The sequence below is a fragment of the Ruditapes philippinarum genome, unplaced genomic scaffold, assembly GCF_026571515.1.
Source record: "Ruditapes philippinarum isolate M1 unplaced genomic scaffold, ASM2657151v2 ctg2328_1_1_1_1, whole genome shotgun sequence".
NCBI classification, from domain to species: Eukaryota; Metazoa; Mollusca; class Bivalvia; order Venerida; family Veneridae; genus Ruditapes; species Ruditapes philippinarum.
This window is the reverse complement of record NW_026856099.1, coordinates 142525-166821: the sequence shown is the minus strand read 5'-3', so window position 1 is coordinate 166821 and position 24297 is coordinate 142525. Positions and strand designations below refer to the sequence as shown.

At 34.1% G+C, this 24297-nt stretch overlaps 2 protein-coding genes across 2 annotated transcripts; both read left to right on the top strand.

The window, feature by feature from the left end:
* The first annotated feature begins 192 nt into the window (after window positions 1-192).
* On the top strand, window positions 193-13247 carry LOC132745401 (ribonuclease P protein subunit p40-like). The gene is made up of 8 exons (XM_060734314.1): window positions 193-317; window positions 3839-3980; window positions 5160-5228; window positions 6147-6239; window positions 9027-9146; window positions 10725-10938; window positions 12058-12189; window positions 12488-13247. The coding sequence occupies exons 1-8, from the start codon at window positions 198-200 to the stop codon at window positions 12675-12677; spliced, it is 1080 nt and encodes a 359-aa protein (XP_060590297.1). The 5' UTR covers window positions 193-197; the 3' UTR covers window positions 12678-13247.
* A 5676-nt stretch (window positions 13248-18923) lies between these two features.
* Window positions 18924-22825, top strand: LOC132745400 (putative nuclease HARBI1). The gene is made up of 4 exons (XM_060734313.1): window positions 18924-19228; window positions 19669-19796; window positions 20739-20877; window positions 21357-22825. Exons 1-4 carry the CDS (start codon window positions 18967-18969, stop codon window positions 22106-22108), a joined length of 1281 nt encoding a protein of 426 aa, XP_060590296.1. The 5' UTR covers window positions 18924-18966; the 3' UTR covers window positions 22109-22825.
* The last annotated feature ends 1472 nt before the right edge of the window (window positions 22826-24297 follow it).

The following is a 24297-nucleotide window of genomic DNA, read 5'->3' as shown; positions in this document are numbered from 1 at the left end:
CTTTGTTCACGTACTCACTATAATTATCCCTTGAATGGGCAAAATGTCAAATTTAAGGGCAGTAATGCATGTACAATGTAGAATGAATGGAAGAAAGGATGTATTTTGGCGAGGTGTTCAACCTCTCAAGTCGGCATGAGCGAAAGTAAACCGAATTTTTAACGATACAGATTTATCACGACAACGCACCGTCCAAAATGTCTGCGCCCATGAAAAATGTGTCCTCTCTGGGAAAACTAGTTTTTGAGAGATCTTCCTTTTTAAATGAGAAAGAAAAACATAAGGAACGTATTGTGGAACATTCATTTAATTCTTCAGTAAGTTTGATTTTGCATGGCATTGTTTTTTATTAATGATAAAATGAAATGCATTTCGGGGATTACATGTACACGGTCCCTTTTAGTCCAAATATTTAGACGTAACCGCGGATTTGAAGCTATGGGTCAAATCCGCATTTTCCGATGAACGTCAAACTGTAAAAAAAAAGAAAATTCGATGTCTTTCAATGAAGGACTAGGCCCCTATGTACAGTGGGACTACAGTGATTCCAGCTATTTAAACCAAGTGTGAATAAAACAAGTTACATTCATTTCCAAATATGAAATTAGGCAAAGCCTATAAAGGGGAGTTTTAAAAAATAAGCCTTTCATATTTTTCAGTTTTTAAAGGTGTCATTTCGGTATTATATTGAACCCGCTTCTGTTTTCAATGGAACACTCAACAATTTAATCATAATCCGAAAAGTTGAGATTTGTTCCATTATCGGAATACACCGCCTTTTATCATTGAGTTACATTGTAAATGGCGGCGCCTAACTAGAACTGACACTGAAAATTTCATTGATGTGTATAGAATTCTATATATTAATATTATTAATATATATATTAATTGTTATTTTATTTGATTTTCTTTTAAATATACACGTGTAGTCTATAGGACTTTGACTACCCCATATTAGATGCATCGACCAGTGGAATAATTTAGATGAAAAGATTGTTTTCAGTTAAAAGTATTTTGACATTTAAAACTCTACTTGACCGGAGCTGGCAAAGATTTGATATACAAGTGATATTTATTGAAGATATCTTTGACAATACTGTATAGGAGGAGCTTACAAGCCATCTTGGCTTAAATACTCAAAAATTGTTTGAAAACCAGTTTTATCGTTGTAACAGATGTTCCATTCCTGTTTAAATTAATATTAAAATATTTTTGATAGTGTTTACCATAAGTGTTCGGCGCATTGATTGGTCACTACCCCCTGACCAAGCCCCCATCTCTCACAGGGCTCTACAAATCCTATAGTCCGACGTCCGGGACAACTCTAAAACCACTTGGGACAACTGACAATAAGCAGAAAGTTAGTCCCGGACAAGTCAAATTTTGACAGATGCTTATCTTGGACAACTGTAAAATTATGTTATTGATACGACCCTTCACAGCATGGTGGCGCCAGTAATCTTCGCCTGAGGCAATCAAATGCTCAGCAGTTGCCTACGCTGATTAATTTTTACATTGGCACAGGCAATAAAAAATAGAATAAGACACTAAATGTTTGATAAAATCTTAAAGACAAAGTCCAACATTACTATAGACATGTCAAAAACATTATTAAGTCACAGACTTGGTCTTTGAAGTTGATATATTGACACTGGAACATATGTTATAGTACATCCCAGATTGACACAAGCAGACAGTAATTTGTGCCGTGAATTGCAAATTTGGAATTTTTTGTTTTAGGCTTTTTGATGAATTCCTAAGTGGAAAACAATATTAAAATATCCAAAAAAAGCATCTATTATGAACGCATTCGAACATACAATAGTCAAAATAGTATAATTTATGAGGAAAACTGAAAATTTTTCATTTGTCACATATTTTCGCGATACCGATTTTTTATATAAATCGTGATATAAATCGTGAGGCAGTTTTAATCAGTTTAATCAGCAAGTAGAAATATTAAAAATCTTTTGTTACTTATGAATCAAAAGGACTTTTGACAATGTTAAGATAAATAATGATAAGATAAATAATGATGAGATTTTTTGACAATGTTAAGATAAATAATGATGAGATTTGTAAGTATTTGAATAGTCTAATTCACTATCATATTTTATATTTCCCTACCGGGTAATAATGACTGTCTTTTTCTTATTTACCATGTCCAATGTGAAATGTGGAAACTGAGAGAGGCTATGGCTAACTAGATTCATGTTAGAATAATTTTACTTAAATTTTCAAGATCAAGGATAAAAATTCAGGAAAAAAAAATAAAACTGAAACAAAACATATAGGCCTACACAGGCTATTGAACTTGAACAGTGCTGAAAGGTACCTGGGAAGAGTGCTGAACAATCAAAACTATTTCAGTTGAAACAAAATGTTCTATTTTATACTAAATGAAATACAAAATGTAACTTAAAAATATTAAAAAAATTAATTGTTTTTACTTCTTCTTTGGATATACATACTACGCATACTGAACATTTACCGAGACTTGGACACTTGTGGTCAATTTTGGGACAACTCTATTTTGCTAGGTCAGTTGTCCTGGACAACTCTATTCCAAAAAAATTTGTAGAGCCCTGTCTCACCCACACTACAACCCTCCTACCACTCAAAACCATGTAAATTGCAGTATTTTTCATTTGAAACATGTTTTAATATTTGGTATATGTATATGCTTTTTATTCAATTACCTTCATTTTCCACAAAAAATAAAAAAATGATATATATATATTTAGTAAAGGTATGCAACTAGCTGGTCAATCAAAACATCATATAAAACTATAACGAACCGTTTTTCGGATTAGTTAAATTCTCCATCCAAAATGACAGTACACATGTATAAACCATCCAAAATGACAGTACACATGTATAAACGGATGCATTCGTATGGAGTATTTTCATTGGTCGTGTCAAAACCTTAGACCAATGAAAATACTCCGTACAAAAAAATAAAGAGGAGAGCACTCTGCAGAACTATTACTTGCATTTTGATTTGGAATTTGACATATTGGAAAACGGTTCGTTATAGTTTTATATGATGTTTTGATTGGACAGTTATTACAATAATAATATAATTTATATGCGCAATTCAAAAAAATATTCATTCATTTTGAATAAACTGCCGTTTAGTCAGGTAATTTTGACAAAAACTCAGTGGTCAGGTCTCTGTTGAGTTACACTTGCGGTGACTTCGAGATTACATATCTTCTTAAAACTTGAAATGATTGTAATGACAGCTTTAATTCCTTTCTATTTGGTACCAAGATATTGAAAATTTGTGAATAAATGTTGGAGTTATGGAGTTCATATTAAGACGAGTGCTGAAAAATGAGCGGCGAGTTGCATACCTTTACTAAATATATATATGTAGATATCATTTTTTTTTTGTTGCGAAAATGAATGTTATTGAATTAAAAACATATACCAATTATTAAAACATGTTTCAAATGAAAAATACTGCAGTTTACATGGTTTTAAGAGGTAGGATTTTTGTAGAGTGGTTAAGAGGGGGAAGGGGTTTGGCCAGGGGTAGTGACCAATCAACGCACTGAACACCTATGGTGTTTACAGGGGACCCGAAACGTCTGTGATTAAAACAGAATACATTAATAAAGAAACATTGATACCAGTTCAAAAACCCATAAAATTGATGGGTGAAAATATGTGTTGTTTCCTTGAGCAAGAGACTTTTACACTCATTGCTCAGTACTTGTTGGTTTCAGTAATAGATTCCAGACCATGTCTATAAGTATAAGCTTAAAGTTTCCTACTCTCTTTAACTTAAATAAATTCTGTATAAATAAATACTTTTATCATTTTGTCATTGCAGGTTCATATCATGCTACCAGAGTATGCCAAGATTCCTACATCAGTAGACAACCTGTTAGATGGCCAGTTGGCGTATCTTGCAAAGCAAGTACCTCTACAAACATTGGTTGACATAGAGTTTATAGATGGCTTCATTAAAGGAGGTGCAGTGATTATTTTTTCATGTTCATAATTATAATATTATTATGTTATTTCTTATTATATTTTCTCTGTTTGTTAACCTGCTAAACTTGTGTAATTAATTTGCTTTGAATTTGAGTCCATTGGAAGTTTAAGGAATTTCTTTACAAATTACAAAAAAGAGCTACCAACAGTATAGAGTGTGGTCAGACGTTGCAGACCGACTTCCTGTGTAGTCTGGCTTGGCTTTGTTGTAGTGGTAAAGGATAATCACTTACCATTCCAGCAGCTTACAACTTAACTGAACAACTAAAATTTAAGTTTTAGACGCTTGTTCACAGAGATATAGAAACCTTTTATGTAACTCAAGGATATATCGCCTGTCTTTAGCTTAATTTATTGATTTAAGATTTATATTTTAACCATAATTGAAAAGAGCACAAATAAATCGATATCCAATATTCTTCATCTTCCACTCATTCATTATGTTTTATTGAATAGGAAATACATGTAAAACATAGGAGAAAGACATCTGTGAAAATATAGATGTTTACTAGTTTTGATCTAAAAATCATATCCTTTTTGATTACCTCTAATTAGGTTATTTTCATAATTATATCTTATTTGTATAGAAAGTTATGTTCGATGCTTTGTGTATTTATCAGGTGCTTGATTTTAACCACTGTTGTCTTAGATTTTATATTTGTTTCATGTAGTATTGATTTGGTTCATAGAGAATTCATTTTAATTTGATTGTAAAGCTTAAAGTACAATGTATACAAATATTAAGTTATTTAACAAATTGGGGCCTCTGAGGCCAAGTTCACTGATTTTGAACATCTTGTCCCTCACGTCAGTTGGTTTGAATCCTTGAGTCTTTGGATTCTTTCATTTGAGGAAGCTATTCCAACTTAAATTTTCTGGGTAGGTTAACGGAGGGGACACAAACAATATTTTATTTTAGGGCTAATTGACTGTTTACCATGTATTGTTTATATGAAATATTTGTTGTTTATCAGTTGTTGCTCATAATTATGATATCATACATGTTTATCAAATTATATTTTTTTATTGTGTTTATAAGTTGTTGCTCATATATCCTACATGTTTATCAAATTATATTTTTTATTGTGTTTATCAGTTGTTGCTCATATGAGTATCCTGTGTTTATCAAATTCATATGAATTTATTTTGTTTATCAGGTAGTGTACTTATGATATCACATGGAACAGCGATAGATACAGACAATTGTGTTGCTCTACTGCCTACAGGTAAGACAAAGTTCATTAATTATTTCAAAACTTACCTTTTTGTTGATTTTAATTTCTAGTTCAGACAGTGGCTTCGAATGCCTCTGTTGTTAAAATTTTTCAGAATGTAAGACTTATGTTGAATTTTTTACCCTTAATTGCTTGGTGTTCAACTGAACTATGACATAAAAATAAAAACTGTATTGTTATAAAACCTTATAAAAATTATTATTCTGAAAAAAAAAAAAAATATTCGGAAAAGATATGAGCAAATTATCTGAAATTTTGTTTGCAAATTATTCCCTTGGTATAGAGTTCCATAAAATATTTAATGAAAACCTCGAAAAAATATTTACAGTCCCTGGAGTCCCATTTGGTAAAAGCAAAACCCTTTTAGATAAGACTTGATAGTTCCAAATTTAAAGGCACATTTATCCTCAGATATTTATTTAATTTTCCCTTTAAAAAAGAAGCTGTGTTTTTAATGATATTTGAAACTAATTTAGAGCATGTGGTAAAAAAGCAGTCTGGAATGTAAAATTATCTGTAATAAAATAGGCAGATGTAAACAACCTGGTATTTTGTCTTTTGTACAAAATACTAAATCACTGTAACTTTACTAGTGGCCAATAAACAAAAGATGGTTCAGATATGTGGCCTATGTGTACTGTTTCATAAACTGTAAAAGAAATACACAAAAAGAAGAAATATAGAAATAGATACATGTACATGACACAAAAAGAACAAAGAGAGAGAATAATAGTGTTCTTGAGACTTAAAGTCCGGACAATTTTATTAAAAAGATATCAGCAGAGTACAGGTTAAGCATGTGGTATAATTTGAAGAATGAAACTTTTTGTCCCTACCAGTAAGTTTTGTTTGTTGATTATTGTATTTTTTGTTCACAATAATTATTCAAATGGTGTTTTCTTTATTCAGGGAAACTTGTGTTGAACTTGTGCAAAGATACATATCAGAAGTTTGGTATAAATGGTCAGCCGTCACATGTAGACAAGAATACAGGAAAATTTGGTGGGTAAAAATGAGGCGCACCATGACGAAACCAACATAATGCATTTGCGACCTGTTCGCTATATATTTCTCGACTTGTTATAGGCTTTGTAAGTGAACAGCATGGATCCTAATCAGACTGCACGGTTGGCAGTCTGGTCTGGATCCATGCTGGTGGCAAACCAATTATGTTGGTTTTGACATGGCGCGGCTCAAATTATATTTATCTCTAAATGCTGGTTAAAACAACAATAGATCTATACCACTATTTTAAGAGCCATGTTAGCTGGTACATTCATGCAGTCAGGACCAGGCACCATGTCAATAAATCTAGATTTATGGTATTGAGATTACTTGAAATAATAATTGAAAGTTATAAATTTAGACAAGTTCATTTCATAAATTAAGCAGTTAAAGTATTCTAAAATTTTCTTCTGTTTAGTTTAATGATTTACCCAAGAATATATCTAATTTGTTACTGTAGTTTAGTCATGACCAAGTGGCTCATTACCTTTTACGTCCATCACCCGCTGAGCTCAATATGGAGAACATAAGAGAGTTATAATCCAGGGGAGACAAATTCGATCCTTGAGAGAGGCACAATTTCTCTGTGACAACTGATCCTAATGATAGTCGTTCTCTCACTGTTGATTTGGAAATAATGTGAGATTACCAGAGAGTCACTTGCAGAGAAATTAAGTGTTACTGGTTAGTTATCCAGGAAAGCTGGTTAAGTTGACCAACCGCCAAGATTTGAGCCGTGTCATGACAAAACCAACATAATGGGTTTGCGACCAGCATGGCCCAGACCAGCCTGCGCATCCGCGCAGTCTGATCAGGATCCATGCTGTGTCGCTATCAGTTTCTCTACTTGTAATAGACTTGGTAAGCACACAGCATGGATCCTGATCAGACTGCGTGGATGCGCAGGCTGGTCTGGATCCATGCTGGTCGCAAACCCATTTTGTTGGTTTTGTCATGACGCGGCTCATATGATAAAAAATGTATTAACTTTGGCAATTAAACAAGAGAAACAAGCTAACATATCTTTATGTGAATTTTTGCAACTTCTGTACACATGTCAGTTTTGTGTATATTAGATAAATTGTCTTTAATTGAGAACTGACACTGTCTGTCTCATCTATAATTAGGTAGAGAATATGATACATGTATACAATAATTATAAGGACTGGATATGATTCCAAGTTCATTCTTTGAAAAAAAACAAAAAACTTTTGGCTAGTATAACCCTTACCCTGCAGAGTTTGTACAAAAATTGTATGAACATTGAGGTACATGTACCTACATGCATGTGTTTTCCGGCCTGGCTCGTTTTCAGTACATTAAAGCAGCATGCCAACAGATTTATGCTAATTTTTATGAAAATTTTGAAATGTATTTATGAACACAGAGAGTAATTCAGATATTGAAAATGGCACTTACAATCCGCGTGAATGACCAAAAAGAGGTCAAAAATAAACAAAAATAACACTGCGTTAGTCAAACAGTAGAAATATGGTGATAAATAACGCAAAATCAGTCATAAATGGCACATAACATGTAAATTATTACTTGAATCGCTTTACTTTTTAACCAGGTTTTCAACGAAAACCGGGTTATTGTAACGCCGAAGTCGGCGGGCGGGCGGTCAGGCGTCAACTTTTGGTTTCCGCTCAATAACTTTAGTTTGCTTTGGCCTATTCACACCAAACTTGGTGTGTAGGTAGCTTATATCAAGAGGCAGCTTGGGATTGCTACCCAGGTGTCTGTGATCAAGGTCAAGGTCACTGTTACTAAAAATAGAAATTCAGTTTCCGCTCAATAATTTGAGTTTGCTTTGGCCTATTCACACCAAACTTGGTGTATGGATAGCTTATATCAAGAGGCAGCTTGGGATTGCTACCCAGGTGTCTGTGATCAAGGTCAAGGTCACTGTTACTAAAAATAGAAATTCAGTTTCCGCTCAATAACTTGAGTTTGCTTTGGCCTATTGACACCAAACTTGGTGTATGGATAGGTAATATCAAGAGGCAGCTTGGGATTGCTACCCAGGTGTCTGTGATCAAGGTCAAGGTCACTGTCACTAAAAATAGAAATTCATTTTCTGCTCAATAACTTGAGTTTGCTTTGGCCTATTCACATCAAACTTGGTGTATGGATAGCTTATATCAAGAGGCAGCTTGGGATTGCCACCCAGGTGTCTGTGATCTAGGTCAAGGTCACTGTTACTAAAAATAGAAATTCAGTTTCTGCTCAATAACTTGAGTTTGCTTTGGCCTATTGACGCCAAACTTGATGAATGGATAGGTAATATCAAGAGGCAGCTTGGGATTGCTACCCAGGTGTCTGTGATCAAGGTTAATGCATTTAGTTTTCATGTTATAACTTGAGTTTGCTTTGACCTTTTGTCACCGAACTTGCTGAGTGGCAGCTTTGGATTGCCACTTAGTCTGGGAGCAAGGTCAAGGTAATTTGCTTACAATAGAATATTAAGTATCTACTCAATAACTTCAGTGCACTTTGACCTATTGATTGCTGTCACATCAAAACTTGGTTGTTGAAAACCTGGTTTTGGTCGCATTGCGGCGCTTATTGTCTTAAAATCTTGGTACATTTTTATTTAGTTTTATTTTCTTGAAATATTTTGACTCATCTGGTGGCATGCAGCTATATGGGTTAAACTTATTTTCCACAACATAGATGTATTTATATTAATTTTATGAGAAATCCTTTTTCTGATGCCTTTGAGTCATTATTCTTTGATTTTAATAAACACTTCATAAATCATATGTACTTTTATTATTTCAGTGGTACAAGTGGATGTCTTGGCAGAGAAGTTTCATCCAGGACAGAAGCTGTATGACCGTGTTAAACGGTGTCTTGCGCAACTTCCCTTCTTTAATTTATTAGTCACATGGAAATCTAACAGTAAGCTGCAAAGTCCTTGTTTGTTTGCTACTTTATTTCTTAGCTAGTTGTTTTGTTTTTGTGTGAGGGTGGGGGTTAAGGGAGTTTTAAGGTGATGTGCTAAAAGTTATGATTTGTTTTCAAACATGAAGACATTGGATCCTGTAATCTAATGAAGGTGATGTGAGCGGTTGCCTAGTGGTCAAGGTGTCTATTTTTCAACCTGGGGATCATGGGTCTGAGCCCTACTTGATTCACAACCATGATTGCTCATATGGAACCAGTACTGGTTTGTACCAGGAAGCAGATTTGAAATTGATAAACGAGCCGCGTCACAACAAAACCAACATAATGCGTTTGCGACCTGCATGAATCCAGATCATCCTGCGCATCCGCGCAGTCTGATCAGGATCCATGCTGTTTACTTACAAACCCTATTACAAATAGAGAAACTGATAGGGAACAGCATGGATCCTTGATCAGACTGCGCGCAGTCTGATCAGGATCCATGCTGGTCGCAAACCCATAATGTTGGTTTTGTCGTGACGCGGCTCAAATATAAGTTGTCAGAGCTTATTTTGCAATTTAGCTAAAATAAATATGGTTAAACTAACTAAACAAGCTTAAAGAGATACTCAGGCAAATTTATGACAAAAATATTAAAATGATCTTATGTACTCAAATCACGCTAAAATGACATTATTTTTTGTCCCAGCATGTATTTCGGCATGAATTCTATTTTGTTTGAAGCTTAATTAAATAGATCTACATATTTGTAACAAAATTTAGACGCCAACAGAATAACCGAGTACTTTTAAAACTAGTCACGTGACTTGAACAAACCCTCCAAGTTACAATAACATATATTCTGGATATTGTATGATTGAAACAAGTCTAAGTCGTTCATTTTACAGGTTCTTTAACGTTTCCAGAGTTCATTGTGACAACTATTGTGAAATCTTAACGCTCTAACCTGACCCACGCGGGTCAAGTTAGGAAACCACCATTTTATTCTTTATAAGGAGAAAAGTTTTGTCCTGTGACTGCCTAGTGTATTCATTTTGAGGACATTTACAGAATAATGAATAAAAAATTCAAAACGAAGAAATGAAAATTTTGCATGTGTTTCCATTTAACTATCAATTACATTTGTATCATGATCAAATGGTTTTCAATTTGCTATTTAAAAAATAGAAGGGCTTTACATATAATACCCCATCAGCAATGATATAACAATTCACTTAATTAAAGTTTATCTGGGACAGCATTCTCTTGAAACCTTAACTCAATAACTGTAAAATTTTTCAAGTTACGATTTTTGGATACTCATGCATTGAATTTTACTGATTTCTTCACTTTGCTGAGAAAATTTCTTGTTACAGTTTTGAACACACAGTCTGGCTCTTGAACCACTGAAGAGGTCATTTTTTAAAACTTGACGGTTCTTAACAGGGAAGATTTAAGGTCACTGGTCATGAACCGAACTCTAGCATAATTTTTATAGATTATTCCTCAGATTAGTCAGCATGCTGTCTTGAATGGCATCTCTAGTTTTATGTTTTCAATTAATGAAAGTTATATTCTAATGAACAATTTCAGATGAAAAAGTGTGTACATCTTCTATCCAGAACTACTTTGTGTCAAATAACATACAATGTAGCCGAGTGAAGATGTCCAAAACGTTACATAAGTTTACAGATATGAGGGTACCTATCATAGATTCGGAGATACTCTGTCCTAGCAATGACCAACAAGCATGCGGCTATGAGGAGATGTTTGAATGGTTGGGTGCTTGTGCTGTGGGCATAGACATGTAAGATCTTGCTTTCTCAACATATTTGGTACCTTAGTGATAGCGATGTCATTGATGGAAAATTTTGTATTATTGGTACATCGAAAGCCCAATATTGAATCTATATCGAATCAAATAGCTATCACAGTTGAAACCATTTAAATTACGTTATAAACTGTTATCATGGTGTTATACATGCTTGTTTTAGACATCACAAAAACAGCACACTAAAAGAAAGTATGCTTTTTATATGCCCGAAAAAATTATGTTATACCCCCTGGCGTCTGTCCGTTAGCAATTTGGTTTCCGGAGCATATCTTAAATTCCATTTGGCCCACAATATTAAAACTTCAAAGGATGATTGTCCATATTTGGTAGAAGACCCCTATCGATTTTGGGGTCACAAGGTCAAAGGTCAAGATTACTTAAAAACTGAAAACAGTTTCTGGAACTATAACTTAAATTCCATTTGGCTCACAGTGTTCAAACTGCATAGGAGGATTGCTATTTGAAGGAGGTAATACTTTATTTAATTCCCATGTCTTACAAATGCTTCATCCTTACTAAAAAAACAAAAAACACTTTCGGGCATATAATGCTCCGCCTAGTGGTGCTCTTGTTTGTTAGTTCTCACTGACCTCTGAAAATTGAGTTAAGGGTTCAAGGTAGACAAGAAAAAGGAGAGAAGTGACTTATTCCTTCTGACAAAATACATGTATAGGGATCATGACCGAGTGGTTCATGTTACTGACTTCAAAACACTTGGCCCTCACTGCTATGGGTTTAAATCCCGCCAGAGACTTTGGATTCTTTCATGTCTGGAAAGCTATCTTAAGGAATGCCGTTGGTTCTACTCGGTTGCCCATTCATGCCGAAAATAATGCAAGGAGGAAAACCTGAGGTCTTCCTCCACCAGTAAAGCTAGAAAGTCAACATAATTATGTCCCTATAACTAAGCAGGCAGTGCTCTTGTATTGGAGGTATTACTGCAAGGGGTGAAATTATCATTTTAGAAAGTTAGTTGTGGCTATAGAAAGGTTTCAATCCAATACCTGGTTTGTGTGGTGGACTTTTTAACCAGTATCTCTTTCAAAGATTTGTTCAAATCATGGTTTACTATGAAAATGTTACATATTGTAGGTATGAAGAAGATGGGTATGTATCAACATATTCTTGTCCCAGTCCTAACAGAGAGGTGAAATGTTGTGTTGGCTGTCAGTACCAGGGATTTTTTCATCCAGAAACTGTCCAGCAAACAGTAGATCTACTAAGGTATTACATTATTATTTTGTTGGAAGTCCTTGTTAACTTTTGAAATATTTTGTGTAGTCATATTAGTCAGGTGAAGACAGTTAAATAGATATCATCGTCCCCATCAAGATTTCTGATTAAATTTTTGTTAGTAGAATATATTTTATTATTGCATAAATTTTTGTTAGTAGAATATAAAGAGGATATTGAGTGAGTGTAAGTTCAATACTGAATTTATTGCACAAGTTTAATGAAATTATATTATGCGAGCCTCTGGCGACTGTCAAAAATGTAAAATTTGTGTTATTTTTCTTCACAGGAAATACATGAAAGAGAAGAACCTGCCGTGGTGCAGTGTTACAGTCCATGGTTTTATGGACACTCCCCTCTCCTGGAAATATGACCATGGTTTCCATAGAAACGGTGACAATCTATACACACTACTCATGTTCAGGAATGAAGATTATTGGATGTTTTCAGGGGTTGGAGGCAGTGATATTTGTCCCTGATTGCTAAAGCGTTTTCTATATTGTCTATAAATCCAACAAGTGCGATGAAGCCAACATTAAAGGCCCAATTTGCCTCAGAATTGCTTTTATTTTCACATTTTTAATGTCCTTAAGAATGAAAAAAATATTCGTTTCTGAGGCATAGTGTGCCTTTAAGTTTCAGAAATCCGTGCAGTATTGAAAGGAAGTTGAGAGTTTCTTCTGGAAAATTTAAATTCAGGGGAATTTCCCACTGATGTATAGTGAATTAATTTAATTTCCTTGGCATGAAATTTCGTGGTTTTGTTTCAAAGGATATTTTATGGGTTTTTATATCCATGGATTGTATATTTTAGCAAAAAAGGAAAATGCAAATAATGGAAAAGTAAAAAATAAATATTATAATGTAAAAAAATTATACAATAGACAAAATGAAATTTCATTGGATGTTAAATTTGTGGATTAAATTTGTGCCACACAAATAGTGATGATTTTGCAGTAAATGGTAGAAATAATTGGCAATGTAAACATGTCTTAGCCAAAAATGTATAACATACATAAAATGGTAATAAATAAATTCCAAAATGGAAAGTTTGTTTGTTAACATTACTGTCAGTGCTTTAAAGTGGATTGGTCTACTGTGTATTTTTCCTTAAATATTTCAAATATTGATAAAACAATAGAAATGTATCATTTGCATATTCTTATTTATCATATACTTTTAAATGAAATATTGAGCAAAATTGATGAAATTAAATGCATATTTTCATTTTGTATTTTCACTGTAAAAATTATTTTTCACTACAGTTAAACATATTTTCCATATTTTCACTGGTGTCTTGCCAGTCTCCATTCTTCTAAATTCAGCCAATACACAAAATTTAATGGGAAGTCGTTCAAATTGTAATGTCTAACAAGGCAGTCTGAAGGACAGCTAAATCCCTTTCCGCAGCGGACATGTATGTGTACTTCTTGACCTTTAACAAAAAACATGACCTTGATAGTACTTACTTGAGCAAAGTTATTTAAAATCTTCCATAAAGTTAAAAAAAGTTATGGAGAACAGTTAACCCTTAGCTTGGGGGTAGCAACCTGGATGTTGGGTTCTGCACATCGTGTCATATTGGTGATGATTTTTGCCAAGTCATCAGAAAAACATTACAGCGTTTTAAATGTTATTGAGCGGACATAAAATGTACACTTTAACACTTGACTTTTAAGTGTGACCTTGAACCTAGGGGTAGCAACCCAATTATTGCGCTCTGCTAATCATCTCATAATGGTGATCATTTGTGCCAAGTTATTTCAAAACATTTTCAGCGGTTTAAAAGTTTCGGAGCAGACACAAAAGTGTTACAGATGGACAGACGAAGGCCATTCCTATATTCCCCTTCCGCATAAAAAGAGAAAAATGTATATAATAAACAGAAAATTCAAGTTTTTAGCTCACCTGTCACAAAATGACAGGGTGAGCTGTTGTGACCGCTTTTCTTCCGTCGTAAACATTTACTTTAAATGACATCTCCTCATAAACCGCTGAGCTAATTTCATCCAAACTTCACAGGAATGTTCCTTTGGTGGTCACCTTTAAAAATTATTCAAAGAATTTAATTCCATGCAGAACTCCGGTTGCTATGGCAACCGATAGAAAAAACTTAAAATATCTTCTTTTTAAAAAACCCAAAGAGCTAGAGCTCAGATATTTAGCATGAAACATCTTCTAATGGTTGTCTACCAAGTTTTTTCAAATAAAAGCCCTGGGGTCAAAACTGGCCCCGCCCCAGGGGGTCATTGATTTTCCCTATATGGATATAGTAAAAACTTATAAAATCTCCTTTTAAAGAACCCAAAGAGCTAGAGCTAAGATATTTACCATGAAAGATGTTCTAACGGGTGTCTACCAAATTTGTTCAAATAAGAGCCCTGGGGTCAAAATTGGCCCTGCCCAGGGTCATTGATTTTCCTTATAATTATGTGTATTGCAAAAACTTTTTTTAAAAATCTTCTTTGAAAAAACCCAAATAGCTAGAGTTTAGATACTAAGCATGAAACATCTTCTAGTGAGTGTCTACAAAGTTTGTTCAAATAAAAGCCCTTGGGTCAAAATTGGCCCCGCCCCGTGGGTCATTGATTTTATTTATGTGTATATAAGCAAAAACTTAAAAAATCTTCTTTGAAAAAACCCAAATAGCTAGAGTTTAGATATTAAGCATGAAACATCTTCCAGTTAGTGTCTTCAAATAAAAGACCTAGTGTCAAAATTGGCCCTGCCCTGGGGGACATTAATTTTCCTTATATGTGTATAGCAAAAACTTAAAAATCTTCTTTGAAAAAAAAAACCAAATATCTAGAGTTTAGATATTAAGCATGAAACATCTTCTAGTGAGTGTCTTCAAAGTTTGTCCAAATAAAAGCTCTGGGGTCAAAACTGGCCCCGCCCTAGGTGTGTCATTGCTTTTAACTATATGTGTATAGTTAAAACTTAAAAAATCTTTTTTTTTTTTAAAAACTCAATGAGCTAGACCTTAGATGTTTAGCATGAAACATCTTCTAATGGGTGTCTACTAATTTTGTTCAAATAAAAGCCCTGGGGTTTAAACTAGCCCCACTCTGGGGGCCTATATACAGGTGAGCGACTTCAGGGCCATCATGGCCCTCTTGTTTCTATAAATACAGGATTTATTTTAATCCTGTGTAATGAAAATTATCATATTTCATTTAATTTTGGTTTGCACTGTTCATTGCATAGGTAACGGCTGTTGAATCCAGCAGACTATATGTTAATTAAATAGGAAAATATGCAGTTTTACTTTACTATCCAGCACAGAGAAAATTGGAGAGATCTGTTCCTCAGACAGCTTTTATTGTACTTGTTTTCAAATGAATCGATGTTAAACTGAATATGTCTAGTTCTTTTTCAGTTTTTATACTGATCATGTCATGAGCAACATTTTTTTCACGGGTATCATTAGCTCATACATGTATGAAGTACAACTATTAATAGAGCTTTAAAGTGGTGAAATATCCAGTATTTCAGGAACAAGCAGTCACCATAGAAGAACCACAAAGGTTATTAAAGTTTGCAAGAAAGATTTATAGCATATGAATATAAACAACCCAGTTTTAGGAAAGAAACTTAAAACTGCAGACTATAGGTAGTTCCAAGTCAAATTGAACTTCTTGCACATTTTCTACATGTTTGAGGGGTGTCCATGGCTGAGTGGTTGATTACGGTTGTTGACTTCAATTATCCCGAACCACTGTGGGTTCAAATCCCAGCAGGGACTTTGGATTCTTTCATGAGAGGAAGCTATCAAGCTAGCTTACAGAACATGGATGGTTCTACTCAGGTGCCTGTTCGTGCCTGAAATAAAGTACCTGAGGTCTTCCTCCACCTGTAAAGATGGAATGTCGCCATATGACCTTTACTATTTTGGTGTGCCGTAAAACCCAAACAGTTAAACAAACTTTCCCATTTTTCAAACGTAACACGATTCGTTTTAGAGAAAAAAACCATCAAAATTTTGTTTTTAGCTCACCTGTCACAAAGTGACAAGATGAGCTTTTGTGATCGCTTTTCGTCCGGCGTCCGTCCGTCGTCCGTAAACTTTTACTTTAAATGACATCTCCTCATAAACCACTAGGCCAATTTCATCCAAACTTCACAGGAATGTTCCTTTGGTGGTCACCTTTAAAAATTGTTCAAAGAATTTAATTCCATGCAGAACTCTGGTTGCCATGGCAACCGAAAGAAAAAACTTTAAATATCTTCTTTTAAAAAACCCTAAGAGCTAGAGCTTAGATATTTGGCATGAAACATCTTCTAGTGAGTGTCTACCAAGTTTTTTCAAATAAAAGCCCTGGGGTCAAAATTGGCCCCGCCCCAGGGGGTCATTGATTTTCCCTATATGCATATAGTAAAAACTTAAAAAATCTTCTTTTAAAGAACCCAAAGAGCTAGAGCTAAGATATTTAGTATGAAACATGTTCTAATGGGTGTCTACCAAGTTTGTTCAAATAAAAGCCCTGGGGTCAAAATTGGCCCCGCCCCAGGGGGTCATTGATTTTCCCTATATGCATATAGTAAAAACTTAAAAAATCTTCTTTTAAAGAACTCAAAGAGCTAGAGCTAAGATATTAAGCATGAAACATGTTCTAATAGGTGTCTACCAAGTTTGTTCAAATAAAAGCCCTGGGGTCAAAATTAGACCTGCCCCGGGGATCATTGATTTTCCTTACATGTGTATAGCAAAAACTTAAAAAATCTTCTTTGAAAAAACCCAAATAGCTAGAGTTTAAATATTAAGCATGAAACATCTTCTAGTGAGTGTCTACAAAGTTTGTTCAAATAAAAGCCCTTGGGTCAAAACTGGCCCTGCCCCAGGGGTGTCATTGTTTTTAACTATAAGTGTATAGCAAAAACTTAAAAAAATCTTCTTTTAAAAAGCCCAATGAGCTAGAGCTCAGATGTTTAGCATGAAACATTTTCTTATGGGTGTGGGGTGGGGGGTTGGCTATATACAGGTGAGCGACCTCAGGGCCATCATGGCCCTCTTGTTTATTAACAGATTTGTTTTAGAGAAAAAACATCAAAATTTTGTTTTTTATTAACAGATTTGTTTTTAATTAGAGAAAAAACAACAAAATTTTGTTTTTTATTAACAGATTTGTTTTTAATTAGAGAAAACACAACAAAATTTTGTTTTAATTTTATTACAATCTGATAATAATCGAAACACAAAATTAAAATTTGTTAAGAATAAATATTATTATATTTTATATACAACTGTATTCATAAAGACATCATACAATTATTCATAAAGAATTAACATCTAGCATATTCATAAAGAATTAACATTATACATATCAATAAAGAATCTACGTATGTTCATAGTAACAGAAACGAAACATTCATGCAACATGAAAAGTTTTCTCTTTCCATCACATTTTACAACAGCATTTAATAATACTCAATTATTCAAACCACAGCTCATACAGATAAAAAAAATGATCCAAATTTTCTATTTATTTGAGGAAATCTACAATTCTTTAGATGATTTAGAAATACATTTAATATGTAAAGTACTAATTTACATGATAATTTCTGTTGTAAAAGTTTATATATAAAACATGTACTTTATAAAAATGATTCTATTACAACTGACATGTACATGTATATAAAATATGTTAACAAAACAATTCTAACATAATTCACATTTTACCCTCATGGTTGGTTCAAGAGTGTGTCTATAAGCTTATAGCTTCCTACACAATCAAACTACAATAAATTCTGTATAAACTAGCATTCATACTAATCATTTAGAAAAACAAATTAAAATTTTTCAAAGGTTCAATAGTTCACTAACAATATAAACAGTATATCATGATATCATTACATAATGCCTAATTCAAATAAATCAACCTGCAGCCTTTACAGGCAAATGTGGTAATGTCCATCTGAACATGTACACGGCCAGGTCAACCCTAACATCCCTGCATTCTGACAAGACTACTGTACTGTTGGCTACTCAATTTTAGTATTTTTTATCCTGAAATGCCTTAAAATACTGATGGACTGTTCCAAGTTTACAGCCGGGCAAGTCCATTACATAAATATAGGTAAAGGTTAGCATTTATAACCAGCACTGACAACCCCATGACCTGAAATTGTATAATCTGAGGACATAAGGTACACAAACTGGCCTGAATATTAAAGAAATTTGTATAAAAGATTATTTTCATGTACGGATGGCTATCAAAGGAGCAAAATAAGAAGATAACTGATCTGGTAGCTTAACAGATTGGTGTCCTGAACGTGCGGCTTGGAGGCACTAAGGCGGAATAACTTTATGCGACACCACTACATGGAGAAACCTCTCAGTTGAATTGATATAAGCGAGTACAAGGAAAGTCAAAGTGGTTAGAGATATGGAGAGTACTCAAAGTGTAACTGATCAGGATTGTGAGGGTGTTTCTTCACAAACCAACATTGACTGGATAAATATCAAATAAATTGAAAGTGAAATTCAATGGTTATGAGACGAAAACATGAGCTGAAAGAAGGCATTGGTATTATTTGCTTTTAAAAAGAAAACCTTAATGGGAATGATGAGAAAGTCAAACATGTCACTGGTTTACAGATTTTTGTCATGCAGACGAGATTGTTACAACATTTTGAAATCTATCTTCCAACATCAGATGTACTTGACTCATTCAGAATGATGATTATGACCCTCATGAGATTAAGACTAAATTTGAGCCGCGTCACGACAAAACCAACCAGGTAGATTGTGTGAAAAAGCATGACCCCATGTGGGGTTGGTCCTGCTGTCCTTTTAAAGACATGAATGGGTCAGATCAGCCGTGCGTTCATTACCGAAAACGTTCGCCATATGATATAATTCCCATCGCGAACTACTTGTTGAACGATTCGTCCGCGTCAAACTATTTCAAGATGGCGGACATTGACGATATAACAGCTTTACTGATAGACGAATTTACAAATGATGACTTATTTGAACAAGCCATTCGTAATCAGAACATAATTACTTATGTTCCACTCACTATTGCTGGTAGATATTCATTAGTATTGATTTTCTATCGAAGTACGAACGCAAGGTCGTTGATAAATACTTTTAATGTAAACATTGTCATATATTTTCGCGGTGTTGAAGTATATAAATTTCATATAAATTTTTTTAAAGACTTTGTTCTGTTGTATTAGGAGACATTGTACAACATATATTTATAGATGCAAATAGATAAACAGTCAAGATAAGAATACACCAACTGCGAGTTCCTGACTGTTCTATTTTAGCCATCAAAAACAGCCACTACTTTCTAGTAAAAATTTATCTAGCAGTTAAATGAATTCAATAGAGTATTGTTTGTTGAATAAATTTAGATATTTTTTATTTTCAATATGAAAAATGCTTATTTATAGCCCGCTGAGATTTATCTCCTCTCTTTAGTTCACTAAATATACAATGGAATTTATTTAACTTTTGCTCAGGTCTTTCTGAATTAGCAGTGGAGAGAGAGGATTCAGCAAGAATTGAGGGGTATGTGGAGGAAATTATTCCCCTGTATTCAAGCATTGACTTCAAGTCACACTTCCGTATGAATCGGAGCACCTTTGAGGTAAATATATTATTATTATATGTATGTATATGTTAATAAATTTATATATAAGTGATTTGAGATTGGCCCTGTTATTTGTCCGAGGGCAGTGGTACTGGCCCAAGGCCGAACGACTGATAAGAGGACAAATAACAGGGCCAATATCAAATCATTTATCTATTGACATTTTTATTAAATAAGTACATGTACTTATAATATTTCACATTTAATTCTGGCACGGTGCATATCCATATCGGTACCCTCTTTGCGAAATATGCTGAAACGGTACCCAATTTGCACATGCACATGTCATTCTCTGCTAAAAACAAACCAGCGATGGATAACATCCAGTAAAATTTCATTGTAATAAGGAAAGGAGGTATGACACTTAGAAAAAATGTATACCACAGAACACTAGTATGTTTAATTTATGTGCTGATTTGTCATGTGCCCGTTTTTCATGTACTGTAACTCATAATAAGCTACAAAAAATAGACATGTCTTGCCTCGTCCATCACCTCGACATACTTTTCGGGCTGCAATGAACCTATGGCTGGATTATTTATGCATCATACATATTTAATATGTTCATTTACATATCATCTTCGGACAACTTTAGGACAGTATATTGTCAAAAATAAATGTAAAATTCATAAAAACACCCTACTTTCGGTTTTGCAGCGGCACAGGCTACCTCTCTTCACTTGAATATTTATATCACAGGTACCCTCTCCATTTTTTTTAACACATACATACCCTCAAAGCACGACATATGCTTTTATTTGCGTTAATGTTTAAGTATGTATTATTTACATAAAAGTAAGAAATATGACACTTAACGATTAACGCAAATAAAAAACATATTTCGTGCCTTGAGGGTACCTATGTCTTATTCTCAAGTGATAGGGTCATTATTTTATTGTAGCTAATTCATATTGTTACTGTATTCAATTTATTTTTCAGGAACTTTGCACAAAAATGGCTCCATTAATGATCAGAGAGAGGGCACTAACTGTAGAGAAAAAGCTTCTAGCAACACTGTGGATCCTGGCAAATCCAGAGAGTTATAGAAGTGTTGCTGATAGATTTGGAGTGAGTAAAGGTAAAAACAATTATCTATAAATATAAATGAGATCCTTTTTATTGTTTTTGATACCACACGGCTCACATTTTGTTTCGTCCCCTCAGAAATCAAGATGAGATTGGCAATTAATATTCTGCTATAATAGTAAAGTTTGTAGTTCAGTATTGCCATCTCCATGCACAGCCTGTTTTTTTTATCTTGACCATTACCAGACATTGTTAATCCTTAAATGGCTTTTTAAGATACTTGTTTTTATAAGACAAATTGACAAGTACATGCTTCAGATTCACTGGCAAGTCAGGTTTATTATTTTAGCTTTAAAAAGAGATATAAGTCTCCACTCTGGACACCATGTTGCTAGTGATATAAAGAGAAGATATGGTTTTGACCATAGTAGGGTTCAAAGTCAAGATAACTTTGTTGAGAGATAGGAACTTGAAAATGCTTTGCCCGAGACATAGATCTGTGAATAAACGACAGTCTTTGTTTTGTTTCAGGTACATTACATCTCATAGTAATATCTTCTTGTCACTCTCTGACTGAGTTGATGGAAGAATTTATCTATTTTCCTACAACAAGATCTGAGATGGCAACCATTGCAGACGGCTTCAAACAGCGTTGTGGAATGCCAGGGGTTGTCGGAGCTGTAGATGGGACTCATATCCCCATACCAGCTCCTAGGTCTGTTCATCGGGCATCATTTATAAACAGAAAAGGCCACTCAAGTATGATTCTACAGCTTGTATGTGACAGTAAGTTGAGGTTTTTAGATGTATATACAGGGTGGCCTGGGTCAGTTCATGATGCCAGAGTATTCAGAAATAGCCCTATAGCCTCCAGGATTGAAGACTTACCAGACGAATTTCATCTTCTTGGTGATTCAGCATACCCTATCAGCAAGGGTATGATGGTTCCATTTCGGGATAATGGCCACCTAGACAATGTTCAGAAGAAATTCAATTCATGTCATTCTTCTACAAGAGTAGATGTGGAAAGAGCTATAGGGCTTTTGAAGTGCAAATTTAGACGACTGAAACATCTCGAGATGCATCTTGAACAAGAAATTCCAACAGTGATTGTAAGTTGTTGTATTTTACATAACTTCATTTTGAAGTTTGAGACTGTTGACTTTGATGAATTACTTTCTTCCGACAATGATACAGCAACAGACGTTCAGTTAGATGGAGGACAACAGCAGGGAAGTATAGCTGGAGAGGATAAGAGAATGGCCATAGCCTTATCACTGTAGTTTGCTTCTAGTATAATGGTACTTGTGTATATGCCTAATGACAAAATTGTTACTACCACGCAAACTTACAGGACATTTATTTGATTAGCATGTGACAAAATACTGAAACAGTTTTCTTCAGAATAAAATTAGTGTTCTAGATACTCTAGTCAGAATGTTAATTTACCACTGGTATTTTTTGAGTACCGGCATCATGACTTTGTTTCATTTGTAATTTTTACCTGCTGATAAAGTGGGGTGTGGTGGGTAATTTAGCGATGACAGTAAAACTTCTAGTTTAAGAATGAAAATAGAAATGATCAATGTGATACTTTATATATGAGATTGTTTGTACTTTTGTTTATTATTTCCAGGACATGGGACAGGACAAGTTTGTAAGCAACTGCTTAAATATTTACAGGGGTAAAGGTTTTCTGGATTGTGTCTTATTTCAGGATTTTCAGCCTCAGTCTGGACTGTTTTTAGCTCACCTGAGCACGAAGTGCTCAAAGGTGAGCTTTTGTCATCACTCTGCGTCCGTCGTGCGTCGTGCGTCCTTCAAAAAATGGCGTCAAACTTTTCAAACAACATCTCCTCCTAAACTACATGGCCAATTGCAACCAAACTTTACAGAAATGATCCTTAGGTGGACCCCTTTCAAAGTTGTTCAAAAATTTAAATTCCATTAAAAACTCTGGTTGCCATGGCAACCAATAAGAAAAACTTAAAAAATCTTCTTCTAAAAAACCGTAAGAGCTAGAGCTTAGATATTTGGCATGAAACATCTTCTAATGAGTGCCTACCAAGTTTGTTCAAATCAAAGCCCTAGGGTCAAAATTGGCCCCGCCCCAGGGGGTCATTGATTTTCCCTATATGCATATAGTAAAAACTTAAAAAATCTTCTTTTAAAGAACTCAAAGAGCTAGAGCTATAATATTTATCATGAAACATGTTCTAATGGGTGTCTACCAAGTTTGTTCAAATAAAAGCCCTGGGGTCAAAATTGGCTCCGCCCCGGGGGTCATTGATTTTCCTTATATGTGTATAGCAAAAACTTAAAAAATCTTCTTTAAAAAAACCCAAATAGCTGGAGTTTAGCTATTAAGCATGAAACATCTTCTAGTGAGCGTCTACAAAGTTTGTTCAAAGAAAAGCCCTGGAGTCAAAATTGGCCCCGCCCTTGGGGTCATTGATTTTCCTTATATGACAGTGTATAATAGCAAAAACTTAAAAATCTTCTTTGAAAAAACCCAGATAGCTCGAGTTTAGATATTAAACATGAAACATCTTCTAGTGATTGTCTACCAAGTTTGTTCAGATAAAAGCCCTGGGGTCAAAATTGGCCCCGTCCCAGAGTGTCTTTGATTTTCCCTATATGCATATAGTATAAACTTAAAAAATCTTCTTTTAAAGAACCCAATGAGCTAGAGCTAAGATATTTAGCATGAAACATCTTCTAATGAGTGTCTACCAAGTTTGTTCAAATAAAAGCCCTGGTGTCAAAATTGGCCCCGCCCCAGGGGGTCATTGATTTTCCCTATATGCATATAGTAAAAACTTAAAAAATCTTCTTTTAAAGAACTCAAAGAGCTAGAGCTAAGATATTTAGCATGAAACATGTTCTCATGGGTGTCTACCAAGTTTGTTCAAATAAAAGCCCTGGGGTCAAAATTGGCCCCGCCCCGGGGGTCATTCATTAGCTTGCCTTTTTTTTTTAGATATATACATATTATATATATACATATATATTTAATATATATATATATATATATATATATATATATATATATATATATATATATATATATATATAAATGTATATATATAGATATATATATAGATATATATATACATATTATATATATATATATATATATATATATATATATTTATACTATATATATATATATATATAATATATATATATATATATATATATATATATATATATACATACATACATACATATACAACCAAGTTTGTTCAAATAAAAGCCCTGGGGTTTAAACTGGCCCCGCTCCAGGGGCCTATATACAGGTGAGCGACTTTGGGCCATCATGGCCCTCTTGTTCCAATTTGTGTGAATCTGGGTCAATTATTGGAGGAAAGTTGGGGGGGGATTTAGTCTGGTCGATCTGAAACTTTATTAAGGGATAAGGCTCATGTGACATGTTCGTAAGCGTACTGATACGGACCAGATACAACTTTTA